At 40.2% G+C, this 13,161-nt stretch overlaps 1 protein-coding gene across 2 annotated transcripts in view; it reads left to right on the plus strand.

Annotated features, from left to right (window-relative positions):
* Nucleotides 1–13,161, plus strand: part of prepl (prolyl endopeptidase like) — a 20,608-nt gene continuing 7,447 nt past the window's right edge. For both annotated transcript variants that reach the window (XM_034184708.1, XM_034184709.1), the window contains exons 1-10: nt 1–242; nt 4,168–4,296; nt 4,878–4,944; nt 6,882–7,044; nt 7,137–7,225; nt 7,745–7,865; nt 7,957–8,173; nt 9,058–9,249; nt 9,357–9,569; nt 10,848–11,023. In XM_034184708.1, the coding sequence (XP_034040599.1) occupies nt 117–242; nt 4,168–4,296; nt 4,878–4,944; nt 6,882–7,044; nt 7,137–7,225; nt 7,745–7,865; nt 7,957–8,173; nt 9,058–9,249; nt 9,357–9,569; nt 10,848–11,023 (1,493 nt within the window). In that variant the 5' untranslated portion in view covers nt 1–116. The remainder of the gene's footprint in view (nt 243–4,167; nt 4,297–4,877; nt 4,945–6,881; nt 7,045–7,136; nt 7,226–7,744; nt 7,866–7,956; nt 8,174–9,057; nt 9,250–9,356; nt 9,570–10,847; nt 11,024–13,161) is intronic.

Below are 13,161 nucleotides of genomic sequence, written 5' to 3' on the forward strand. Positions count from 1 at the left end.
CAGCGTCATCGTCAGCGCGCTCTGTTTAGGAAAACCTGCGTGTCTATGCAGCTGTAAACGTTACAGTGATTTTTAGATTAAATATGTTCTGAATATGACCGTGTAGTTAACGGGACATGATGTCGGTCCTGTCCTCTCTGCTGTGGGTATCCTTTCGTTTCCTTACAGCTTCTCGTTGTGTTGCCTTTTCGTGTCGGACTTCACAGCTCTACAAGTTGTTCGTCCCACGCTGTTACACATCGGTAAGGGTTGCGCACTTCGTGCTTGTGTAACTTAACGTAGTGCCATACATAATTTAAACAAGCGGTGTCTAGTATTCAGAGATGGACAAACCACCTGTTGTAGAATCCAGAGATAAGCTGAAACTGAGCGCTACTGATTAGAGGTGGGGGGATCGATCCTAATATCGATACCAGCGCTGGTATTGATATTGAACGATCCTCGCGTAAAAAGATCGATACTCAAGCTTTTTTTCTCTCCCGCACGCACTGACTGCTGCACACGCAGATTCATCAAAGTCTAATCTCTGTCTGTAGGAGCAGCGCACCCTTGTATTGTGGTTTGTCTCTACCTCAAGAGATTTTGTTTTAAGTTGTGTTGAGTGATATTTTTTTTAAACAAAAATGTTGATTGTGATAATAAAGTATTTTGTTATCACGTACAATGTTTGGCGAAATTCTATCCTAGGTCTTTTGGATCCTTTGGATCTATGAAGTTTAAATATAAAAAGTATCGGTATCTGCGACACTGGGCCTGTATTTACTTGGCATCGGATCAATACCAAAATTCCCAGTAGCCACCTCTACTGTTGATGTTGCCAGATCTCACGTGGGAAAACAAGCGTTTCTGTATTAATTGATTGCTTTAATTTAGTTTAAAAGGAAAAAAAAAGAAAATCATACATGTAATGTGTAATAGCGGAGGATAATACATTAAGTATAAAATACGTTTATTTTTAATGCGGGTGTGTAAGAACCCCAAACTAAACAATTAACTAAAATAACGGAAATGTAGCTGGACCTTATTGGAATTCTGTTGCTGTCGGAAGTGTGCAAAGTTATGATCCGGAAGTGGAAGCCTTGGTTAAATTACCAAACTTAATATTTGTGTGACCAAAATTACACCCTTTTGAGTATATAGGCTTTCCTCTTAGATACACCTTCTGGCAAATTGTATTTTAACTTTCAGGTCTCCTTTTTAAGAAAATGCTCATATAAATTCAACAATAATGATAATAATAATATAAAAGCAAACAGATCTCTGTTATCGGATCGGAAAAGTATCGGTATCGGCAGATATCCAAATTCAGGCATCGTAATCGGATTGGAAGTGAAAAACTGTGAATCAGTGCATCCCTAAAAATAATTGCTAGTCAGCTTAGGCACCAGGATTTGAGTCTTGTTCCTATACCAAAAGGGAACTGTGCCCTTCCAGAAGTGGCATTCACGTTTGGAAGTGCTAAAGAAAATGCAAGTTTTTCCCAATTTGCATACTGTGAGGAACACATATAACGTTAAAGAATTTTTACAATTGCACTATGTGCAGTTTCTCAAGTCACAGCCACAGAAGTGCATCACTCTTTCAGCATTCTCATGGGCGTCTTGGTGGCGTCCATCACTGCACTCCTTCTTGCATGGTCGCTGGGTGTCAGATTTATCATATACACTCAACAAAAATATAAACGCAACACTTTTGGTTTTGCTCCCATTTTGTATGAGATGACCTCAAACATCTAAAACTTTTTCCACATACACAATATCACCATTTCCCTCAAATATTGTTCACAAACCAGTCTAAATCTGTGATAGTGAGCACTTCTCCTTTGCTGAGATAATCCATCCCACCTCACAGGTGTGCCATATCAAGATGCTGATTAGACACCATGATTAGTGCACAGGTGTGCCTTAGACTGCCCACAATAAAAGGCCACTCTGAAAGGTGCAGTTTTATCACACAGCACAATGCCACAGATGTCGCAAGATTTGAGGGAGCGTGCAGTTGGCATGCTGACAGCAGGAATGTCAACCAGAGCTGTTGCTTGTGTATTGAATGTTCATTTCTCTACCATAAGCCGTCTCCAAAGGCGTTTCAGAGAATTTGGCAGTACATCCAACCAGCTTCACAACCGCAGACCACGTGTAACCACACCAGCCCAGGACCTCCACATCCAGCATGTTCACCTCCAAGATCGTCTGAGACCAGCCACTCGGACAGCTGCTGAAACAGTCGGTTTGCATAACCAAAGAATTTCTGCACAAACTGTCAGAAACCGTCTCAGGGAAGCTCAGCTGCATGCTCGTCATCCTCATCTGGGTCTCGACCTGACTCCAGTTCGTCGTCGTAACCGACTTGAGTGGACAAATGCTCACATTCGCTGGTGTTTGGCACGTTGGAGAGGTGTTCTCTTCACGGATGAATCCTGGTTCACACTGTCCAGGGCAGATGGCAGACAGCATGTGTGGCATTGTGTGGGTGAGCGGTTTTCTGATGTCAATGTTGTGGATCTAGTGGCCCATGGTGGCGGTGGGGTTATGGTATGGGCAGGCGTCTGTTATGGACAAAGAACACAGGTCCATTTTATTGATGGCATTTTGAATGCACAGAGATACCGTGACGAGATCCTGAGGCCCATTGTTGTGCCACATCCAAGAACATCACCTCATGTTGCAGCAGGATAATGCACGGCCCCATGTTGCAAGGATCTGTACACAATTCTTGGAAGCTGAAAATGTCCCAGTTCTTGCATGGCCGGCATACTCACCGGACATGTCACCCATTGAGCATGTTTGGGATGCTCTGGACCGGTGTATACGACAGCGTGTACCAGTTCCTGCCAATATCCAGCAACTTTGCACAGCCATTGAAGAGGAGTGGACCAACATTCCACAGGCCACAATTGACAACCTGATCAACTCTATGCGAAGGAGATGTGTTGCACTGCATGAGGCAAATGGTGGTCACACCAGATACTGACTGGTGTCCCCCCCAGTAAAACAAAACTGCACCTTTCAGAGTGGCCTTTTATTGTGGGCAGTCTAAGGCACACCTGTGCACTAATCATGGTGTCTAATCAGCATCTTGATATGGCACACCTGTGAGGTGGGATGGATTATCTCAGCAAAGGAGAAGTGCTCACTATCACAGATTTAGACCGGTTTGTGAACAATATTTGAGGGAAATGGTGATATTGTGTATGTGGAAAAAGTTTTAGATCTTTGAGTTCATCTCATACAAAATGGGAGCAAAACCAAAAGTGTTGCGTTTATATTTTTGTTGAGTGTAGTACCATACTGTTTGTATTCCTTAACGACTGATGGAAATTAAATCCAAGACATAGTCAGTGACTTAAACGTCTTCACGTGTCCATCCCCTGACCTGTGTAAAGAAAACTGACTGTAAAAATTAGTTATATGAACAATAATCCTCATGTGTAGTTTGTCCAATTACTTTTGGCCTCTGTAAATGGAGGAACTGTGATTTTTTTGTTAAACCCCTTGAATTAAAGTTGAAAGTCTACAACCACATCTTGATGGTTTCTTTTTAAATCCATTGTGGTGTGCAGAGACAAAATTAAAAAAAATTGTTAATGTTCAAATACTTTTGTATCTGACTGTATAAATGGCACACCTTTTTTTTAACTGTTTTTACCTGTTTTAACCAATTTTTTTTAACTTACATTGTTATCGTGACTAAATTGACTGCTTTATTCATGAATTGCTAGTATTTTATATATTTTAAATAATGGTTATCTTATTGTTGCTTAGTTGTGTATTATGACGTGTGCTGCTGCCTTTTTCGTCCAAGTCACCCTTGTAAAAGAGGTCTAGATCTCAGTGGGCTTTTATCTTGTTAAATAAAGGTTATGACACCCCCTCTCTGCGTTTTGCAGCTGCAGTTATTAAAGTAATGAAAGTCCCACATTATTTTTGTAACCTTACATTTTATCTCCTAGTCCATACTAATTTTGCGCATCAGTTTTACAAGTAACAACAACAATAATAATAAGTTAAAAGCGTCATATTCACCCTTTTGAGTGAGCTACTGCAGGTCATGAGGTTTCTTTAAATAGCAAATGTTTGTAGACAAAAATACCTCATAGAAACTGAGCTGCAGCATTAGTTCTCACGCGTCGTTGGTTAAGGTTTCAGAAAATGTGTTTTATTCCAGAGTGCCACAGACACACCAGCTGATTATCTCACATCTGGCATCGAGGAGTACAAGGATTTACAGAAATATTTCAGCAGGAGACTGAGGGCAACATACCGCAAGTTTTCCAGTGTGCCAGATAACTCCATGGTAAGGACTGTGCTTTGATTTTTATTTTAGTTTATTTGATTTTTAGTTTAGTTTAATTCCCCTCTAGTGTAAAAAACCTGCGCATTGACAGACTTGCTTTATTGTAGCAATAATAATAAGTAGGAGTGGAATGAGACATTAAGCATTTATTTTAAAGAATTAAGTCACTTACTCCATCTAAGGCTTCCTGAAGAAGTATGAATGATTTATAAAACATAAAAATAGGAAACAGATTACAGTTTATACTAAATTACTTGGTTCTTTAAAGTTGAACTTTCATATTTGTTTAAATTTCTGGTTAATTCATGTGAACGGGGGTCGAGTAATGCATTGTGATATATGCTGAATTGTAATCTGTCTATACTATTAGGGAGCTCGTGTCGTCGCACGCTTTAATAAAAAGGTCATCACCTGCATCAAGTCGTGCATCAACAAAACCACCTATTTTGATATACTGACTCATATCCTCATATCAGGTGTTTTCATGCAAACATTCAGTGTTGTGGTGTCAGAAACAAAATGTTAAATTCTCTGTGACAGAGGCCGGAATTCTCTAATTACAGCCGTTTATCTTCGAATAGGTTTGTGGCCGTCACCATGTGTACGTCGTTCAATTTGATGGCATCTACAGAATGGGCTCCAGACACGGTAAGAAATAAACACGACTGTGTGAAAGAGGGCAAACGCTGCGTTCATGACATACAGTAGTGTTCAGAATAATAGTAGTGCCATGTGACTAAAAAGATTAATCCAGGTTTTGAGTATATTTCTTATTGTTACATGGGAAACAAGGTACCAGTAGATTCTCACAAATCCAACAAGACCAAGCATTCATGATATGCACACTCTTAAGGCTATGAAATTGGGCTATTAGTTAAAAAAAGTAGAAAAGGGGGTGTTCACAATAATGTGTGGCATTCAGTCAGTGAGTTCGTCAATTTTGTGGAACAAACAGGTGTGAATCAGGTGTCCCCTATGAAGCCAGCACCTGAAGCCAGCAACATGCTTTTCTCTTTGAAAGCCTGAGGAAAATGGGACGTCAGAAGAACAGCATTGTTTGATTAAAAAGTTGATTATAGAGGGGAAAACTTATATGCAGGTGCAAAAAATTATAGGCTGTTCATCTACAATGATCTCCAATGCTTTAAAACTGACAAAAAAAACCAGAGACGCGTGGAAGAAAACGGAAAACAACCATCAAAATGGATAGAAGAATAACCAGAATGGCAAAGGCTCACCCATTGATCAGCTCCAGGATGATCAAAGACAGTCTGGAGTTATCTGTAAGTGCTGTGACAGTTAGAAGACGCCTGTGTGAAGCTAATTTATTTGCAAGAATCCCCCGCAAAGTCCCTCTGTTAAATAAAAGACGTGCAGAAGAGGTTAAAATTTGCCAAAGAACACATCAACTGGCCTAAAGAGAAATGGAGGAATATTTTGTGGACTGATGAGAGTAAAATTGATCTTTTTGGGTGCAAGGGCCGCAGACAGTTTTTGAGACGACCCCCAAACTCTGAATTCAAGCCATAGTTCACAGTGAAGTCTGAAGCATGGTGGTGCAAGCATCATGATATGGGCATGTTTCTCCTACTATGGTGTTGGGCCTATATATCACATACCAGGTATCATGGATCAGTTTGGATATGTCAAAATACTTGAAGAGGTCATGTTGCCTTATGCTGAAGAGGACATGCCCTTGAAATGGGTGTTTCAACAAGACAATGACCCCAGGCACACTAGTAAACAAGCAAAATCTTGGTTCCAAACCAACAAAATTAATGCCTCGCAGATGTGAAGAAATCATGAAAAACTGTGGTTATACAACTAAATACTAGTTTAGTGATTCACAGGATTGCTAAAAAAGCAGTTTGAAGATAATAGTTTTGAGTTTGTAGCGTCAACAGCAAATGCTACTATTATTCTGAACACCCCCTTTTCTACTTTTTTTTTTTACTAATAGCCCAATTTCATAGCCTTAAGAGTGTGCATATCATGAATGCTTGGTCTTGGTGGATTTGTGAGAATCTACTGAATCTACTGGTACCTTGTTTCCCATGTAACAATAAGAAATATACTCAAAACCTGGATTAATCTTTTTAGTCACATAGCACTACTATTATTCTGAACACTATTGTATTAGAAACACCAGCTGAAACAAAATGACTCAAACACAAGCTCAGAAACATGTGAACGCATGCTTTTCAAAACTAAGACATTCCCAACTTTGGTTCTCCGAGTTTATGCCGTTGTCTTGAATGCAGCAAAAAATGTTGAAATCATACTCACAGAGGAGTGTTGTTTCTGTAGCAACCACGCTCCATTCCTCCACCTTGATTTTTATTTTATTTGCTAATTTAGAGTGTCGGGAATAGATTAAAAATTATTATAGGGAGGCAACTTTGTGAGATGTTTTTAAGTCAGCTGAAGCAGTATTTTCCTTTTTTAAATAAATCGGATAATTCAGACACGAAGACTTGAGGAAATATTGTAATACAGCGGACGCTTTGTTACTGTAACTACTGTAACTACTGTCTGGCTTGTCTGTAATTATCGTTCCATGTAACATTCTCACGCAGGGTTTTCAGGTGAGTCAGAGTCACAGCAGGTGTTGGATCTGAGGCAAATCCCTGCAGAGGAGACAAAGACGGGAGTCGAAAACCTGCCATGGGTCATCCAGAGAGTGCGTGTGTCACCGCAGGAGAAGCACCTCGCTGCCACTGTGAAGACCTGTGACAGTGAAATGCCAAAGTCAAGAGAGTCTTAAGAAAAAAAAATTTAAACCAACTGTGTTACTGCAACAGTTACTGAACTGATATGTGGTTGTTTTTGTAACCATCTAGATGTTTGATTGTTAAGCTTGGAGATGGAAATCCTGATTTTGTGGATCCCCCACATGTTGCACTCACTGTGGACAAAGTCGTCAGCTTTGGTAAATTTTTTGTACTAGGTATTAGTACCTGTGGGCACATAGACAGTAAGGCTTACAGCACTCTAACATTTGACCCCAATGACCGTGGCCTTTACTCAAATGATTGACCTCTGGTTGACCTTGCCAGGACTGCTTTGGTATCCACCTGAGCATGTTCCACATTTGTTACAAATTGGGTTGAATATCAAATTCCTTGACCTTTGCCAGAAATTAATTCTTTAAGGGCAATTTTGGGGTCAACCTTCATTGACATACCAAGTTTGGTAGAAACCAGCAGATCTTTACCAAAATGAACCCCTTAAAGGAAATTCTGGGTTTGGCTGTCATCCATATATCAAGTCTGGCAGAAATTAGTCAAAGAGTCTATTAGGGGGAAGGGAACAAACGCAAATGTAGCTCAAATTACAGTATAATGTTTTAAAAAATTGAGTGTTTTAGGAGTTGTAGCAGTATTGCACATGGTGAAATAGACTCTTTTGTTTGTTGTTGTTTTTTTTGGGGTGGGGGGCATCTATGAAGAGTGGGTGACAGATGACATCCTGTTTTATACGACACTGGAGGGTCTGCGCTGCAGCAGTGTGTTTCGTTTGGACCTAACCTGCAGGAGAACACACTCAGTGTTTGAGGAATCACGGCCTGAGTAAGCAGTTTTTGTGTTCAGTTCCAGATCTTTGTGACAAACCGTTTCTATTCCATCACCATATCTCATTTAAAGGCCACCCTCTCTGCAGCGTGTTTGTGGAGGTTGCACTTTCCAGAGACAGACACATTCTGACCATTAACTGCAACAGCAAGACAAGCTCAGAAGTGCTGCTCATTGATACCACCACACCCAATTTAGAACCCTTCCTGGTTCAGCCACGCCAGCGGGACTTGCTGTACCACGTCGAGCACTGGAGAGGAAGTTTGATTTTACTGGCCAACACAGGCCCTGGGCTGGAATATCAGGTACAGTGGGGTGAGATACGACACCAATATTGGAGAGTAAAAAAGTTACTATATATATACTGTACATATATACACAGCAGTGATTCCAAACATTTCTGTATCCAACCCTTATGACAAAGAAATGCATTTGAGCCTTAATATTTACAGTTTAAACGCAAACGTTATTGTAAATAACCATAAATGTAACCAACCAACATCAGAGGTGGTGGTATAATGACCACCTGTTTGAAAATGACTGGCAGCTGGTCACTTTGTCTCTTGTAGCTAATGTGAGCAAGGGGTGACGAGGGTCCCAGCCAGGCTTGATACTGTCGTAAACAATGATAGCTCTGCTAGACAAACTATGTAATGACACCATTTACGAACTGTGTTCCTGAATTGTTTATTTGGTAAACATTTTTGTATCGGCAAAAGTAATGTCAGTTGGGCTCTAATGAAAAAAAAAAATCCCTGCATCATGACTGGAGAGGCTCTTAGCTGGTGATAGAACATGTGAGGGTTGAAGCCAGGTTGCACTGCTGTGCTGATGCAAAGAATGAGTAATCAAACAACACTTTGGTTTTTGTTGTTGTTGTATTAATGAGATGATACAATTGTTGTATGGGGGAATAATTCTGGTTGAATTTACAATCTCAGCTGCTTCTGCAGTCTGTGGTAATGTATTTAACACTACCCCTGGTGGCAGTGTAGAAGCATGGCAACCAGAAGCAAGCATTTGCACACATTGGTCAAAATAATGCTGACATGCAGCAACACAGAAGTGAAAAATTAGTCTTTACTTGGTACTGGATTAGTTTGAGGACAGCTATACTCTTATGCACTCCTTGATATCTTCTTGAATCTTAAGGGCAGCTTAATGATCATGAAATTCTCTGCACTTGAAGGTGGTACAGGCTTCACTCTTGGAGCCATTCATGGCCTCCTGGGTGCCTTTGTTTGTCCCTGGTCCAGGCGCTGTGGTCAAAGACATGGAGGTGGTTGGAGACCACTGCGTGTTATTTGCACGAACACAAGTGGGTGAGCTTGTGTTGACTGTGGTTCCATTGACCCATCCCAGCGAAGCATTTACTATACAGGTCAGCGTGACATATAGATGCTGGACTTCTTGCTTCTGTGCTCACATTCTATTTTGTACATACTCTGGCTCTATTAAAACCCTTATATTTCTTTTCTGACTATCAAGCTCCCCTCCTGGGCCTGTGCTGTTGAAACTAGAAAACCAGGATTGACAAACCAACACAATGTGTTAGAGCTCCTAATCTCATCTCCAGTCCACCCCCCAGTGCCCTTCTGTCTGAACCTCAAGGATGGACTGCTTTTGGCCAGAACAAAAGACTGGACCTCCATGGAGAAGCAGAGCGGTTCTGTCATCTCACGGTTGGAGGCCTGTAGCCAAGTAAGAAGAATTAGTGCTGAAATCGTGCTCAATTTAAACCTGTGTTAGTTGAGAGGAAAGCATTGTGCATTGACTGTTTGTGGGCAGCACGGTGGCTTACTGGTTAGCACTGTCGCCTCACAGCAAGAAGGTCATGGTATTGCTTCCCGCCTGGGGCCTTTCTGTGTGGAGTTTGTGTGGGTTCCCTCTGGGTGCTCCAGCTTCCTCCCACAGCTAAAGACATGCAGTTTTGGTGAATTGGAAACTTTAAATTGACCGTTGTGTTTCTGTGGGCATGATCTAGCATGGATAGGTCTATATTGTAAACCCAAGTAGTAGGATAAAGATTAAGGACGCGCCTGCATGTCACCTGTCAGCAGCAGTATATGTGGTTACTTTCAAGAGGTGGGCATAGACCAGTTGTCTGCCTGGTTGGTAGCGCAGATGTGTACAATATCACTACGATTGTGCATTTTATGATCAAAGCACCAATTGTTGCAAAGACATTACTTGATGTACAGTATAACATAAAAATGCAGGTTTTATGCCAAGCTCAATTTTGTTTATAATGATTTTTTTTTTTAACAATGTAATTGCGGTCAGAATAGATTCAATGTGTAAGAAAACTGAAAACGTTACTTTCATTTGCGTCTGTGACACACAGCGGGGCAAATATGTGAAACGATTGTGTATTTTATGGAAAAACTGCCATGTTTGACATGGGCATTGTTTGATAAATAATTTTAAAAAGATAATTATCATGCCATGATCAATTTTTCCCTGATGATAATAAATAGCAAAATCCAAGATGGCCACCGTGCCATTCTGTAATATCTTTGTCATACAGACACAAAGGAAGTGTTATTTTCTTACACACTGAATCCATTCCAGACACAAATACATTTTTTAAAGAGGGAAAAAAAAATCTTTTTTTTTATTATTATTATATATTAAATGATGCCTGTGCATTTACCATAAATGTATTCATTTCACATATCAGTCGTGATGCTAAAGCAGTTCCACAGTGTGGTGGATGCATCTGCTACTAGACCTGATTACTAACCCACTGACAGAATATAAGACTTTCACATATTTTTGCAGGATGCAAAATTTCATCTACATATTGTTACCAACAAAATCCTTTTTTATCAGTATTGCACATCCTAGTGTCCAGTAATATGCCAACTACTGTTCCGAGGCAGAACACCGTGTGTCACATAAAAAAAACTGGCACAGTGAAGTAACGTGAATTTGTTTGGGAGCTTTTTTTTTTATCTTTTTGGTTCTCCTCTTCTGCAGGATGGCACTTTGGTACCAGTCACACTATTTCACACGGTACCTGTGGAGCGTTTGAAGGAGGCACCGCTGCTGGTCCACGTGTACGGAGCTTACGGCAGAGATGTGCACATGGACTTCTGCCCGGAGAACACACTGCTCCTGCAGCAGGGCTGGACTCTGGCCTACTGCCACATCAGGTATCATGCCAACACTCCTGCAGCTAATTACGGCCATTTCTTTCAGGCCCACCCCCCTCCCCCGCCGCTTCCATTCATTCATTATTTTGGAACTATTTTGGTGGGATGCATATTTTTAATGTCTTCACGAGGATTGAAAAAAGCAACTGATTGATGAAGACCAGTACAAAGTGTTACTATTGGAAATGGGCTCAGTAAGTGCTCCTAGAGGACACATGTTTCACAATATTTGTTGGACTTGTTGAGATAAATAAGAGTATCTCCAATGAGTTTGAGCATGCTCTGGATTCACCAAGACCCTCTAAGGACCTCCCACTTCCGTGGACAGAGTATTGATTCCTTTTGTCTACGACAACAATAATACTTTTATTCATAAAGCACTTTCCTTTTATGGAAGAAGCTTCAAAGAGCTTTACAATTCATAATTTAAAGCACAAAAATTGAACTGTAAAAAAAAAACAAAAACAAATCAAAAGAAACAGCAATAGGCAGGAATGAGATAACATCTGAAATGAACCATCTCAATCAAGTGTGATTGAGAGAATTAAATAAAACCATCTCCTAATTATAATGATGTGTAAGTCTAGATTTTAAAACTTCATTATAACTTGAACAAAATATATCCCTTTTTTTTTTTTTTTTTTGCAAATTTTTACCTGGACATCTCAAGACTCTCTGCCCACTTTACTGAACAGAATATTAAATACTGTGTCAAAGATAACTTGAACAAAATATATCTGGTTTACACCAAACTTGAAGTGGACATTCTAAATGAGTGTATGTCAGACCATTTCAGATTTGAGCTTGATCAGGTTTTGCTGAGACCCTATAAGGACCGCCCACTTTACTGAAGAACAGTTGTGAGGTTTTGTTTTTTGTTTGTCATTATCAGCTGGCTTCTATTCATATCATTCCCTAACATATCAGACACAAAAGAAAAAAAAAAATCATACTTGGGCTACATACAGTAGTGTTCAGAATAATGCATAGTAGTGCTATGTGACTAAAAAGATTAATCCAGGTTTTGAGTATATTTCTTATTGTTACATGGGAAACAAGGTACCAGTAGATTCTCACAAATCCAACAAGACCAAGCATTCATGATATGCACACTCTTAAGGCTATGAAATTGGGCTATTAGTAAAAAAAAAAGTAGAAAAGGGGGTATTCACAATAATAGTAGTGTGGCATTCAGTCAGTGAGTTCGGCAATTTTGTGGAACAAACAGGTGTGACTCAGGTGTCCCCTATATAAGGATGAAGCCAGCACCTGTTGAACATGCTTTTCTCTTTGAAAGCCTGAGGAAAATGGGACATTCAAGACATTGTTCAGAAGAACAGCGTAGTTTGATTAAAAAGTTGATTGGAGAAGGGAAAACTTATACGCAGGTCCAAAAAATTATAGGCTGTTCATCTACAATGATCTCCAGTGCTTTAAAATGGACAAAAAAAACCAGAGGCGCATGGAAGAAAACGGAAAACAACCATCAAAATAGATAGAATAACCAGAATGGCAAATGCTCACCCATTGATCAGCTCCAGGATGATCAAAGACAGTCTGGAGTTACCTGTAAGTGCTGTGACAGTTAGAAGATGCCTGTGTGAAGCTAATTTATTTGCAAGAATCCCCCGCAAAGTCCCTCTGTTAAATAAAAGACGTGCAGAAGAGGTTAAAATTTGCCAAAGAACACATCAACTGGCCTAAAGAGAAATGGAGGAATATTTTGTGGACTGATGAGAGTAAAATTGTTCTTTTTGGGTCCAAGGGCCGCAGACAGTTTGTGAGATGACCCCCAAACTCTGAATTCAAGCCACAGTTCACAGTGAAGACAGTGAAGCATGGTGGTGCAAGCATCATGGTATGGGCATGTTCCTCCTACTATGGTGTTGGGCCTATATATCACATACTAGGTATCATGGATCAGTTTGTATATGTCAAAATACTTGAAGAGGTCATGTTGCCTTATGCTGAAGAGGACATGCCCTTGAAATGGGTGTTTCAACAAGACAATGACCCCAAGCACACTAGTAAATGAGCAAAATCTTGGTTCCAAACCAACTAAATTAATGCCTCGCAAATGTGAAGAAATCATGAAAAACTGTGGTTATACAACTAAATACTAGTTTAGTGATTCACAG

This window comes from Thalassophryne amazonica, chromosome 13, assembly GCF_902500255.1.
Source record: "Thalassophryne amazonica chromosome 13, fThaAma1.1, whole genome shotgun sequence".
NCBI lineage: Eukaryota > Metazoa > Chordata > Actinopteri > Batrachoidiformes > Batrachoididae > Thalassophryne > Thalassophryne amazonica.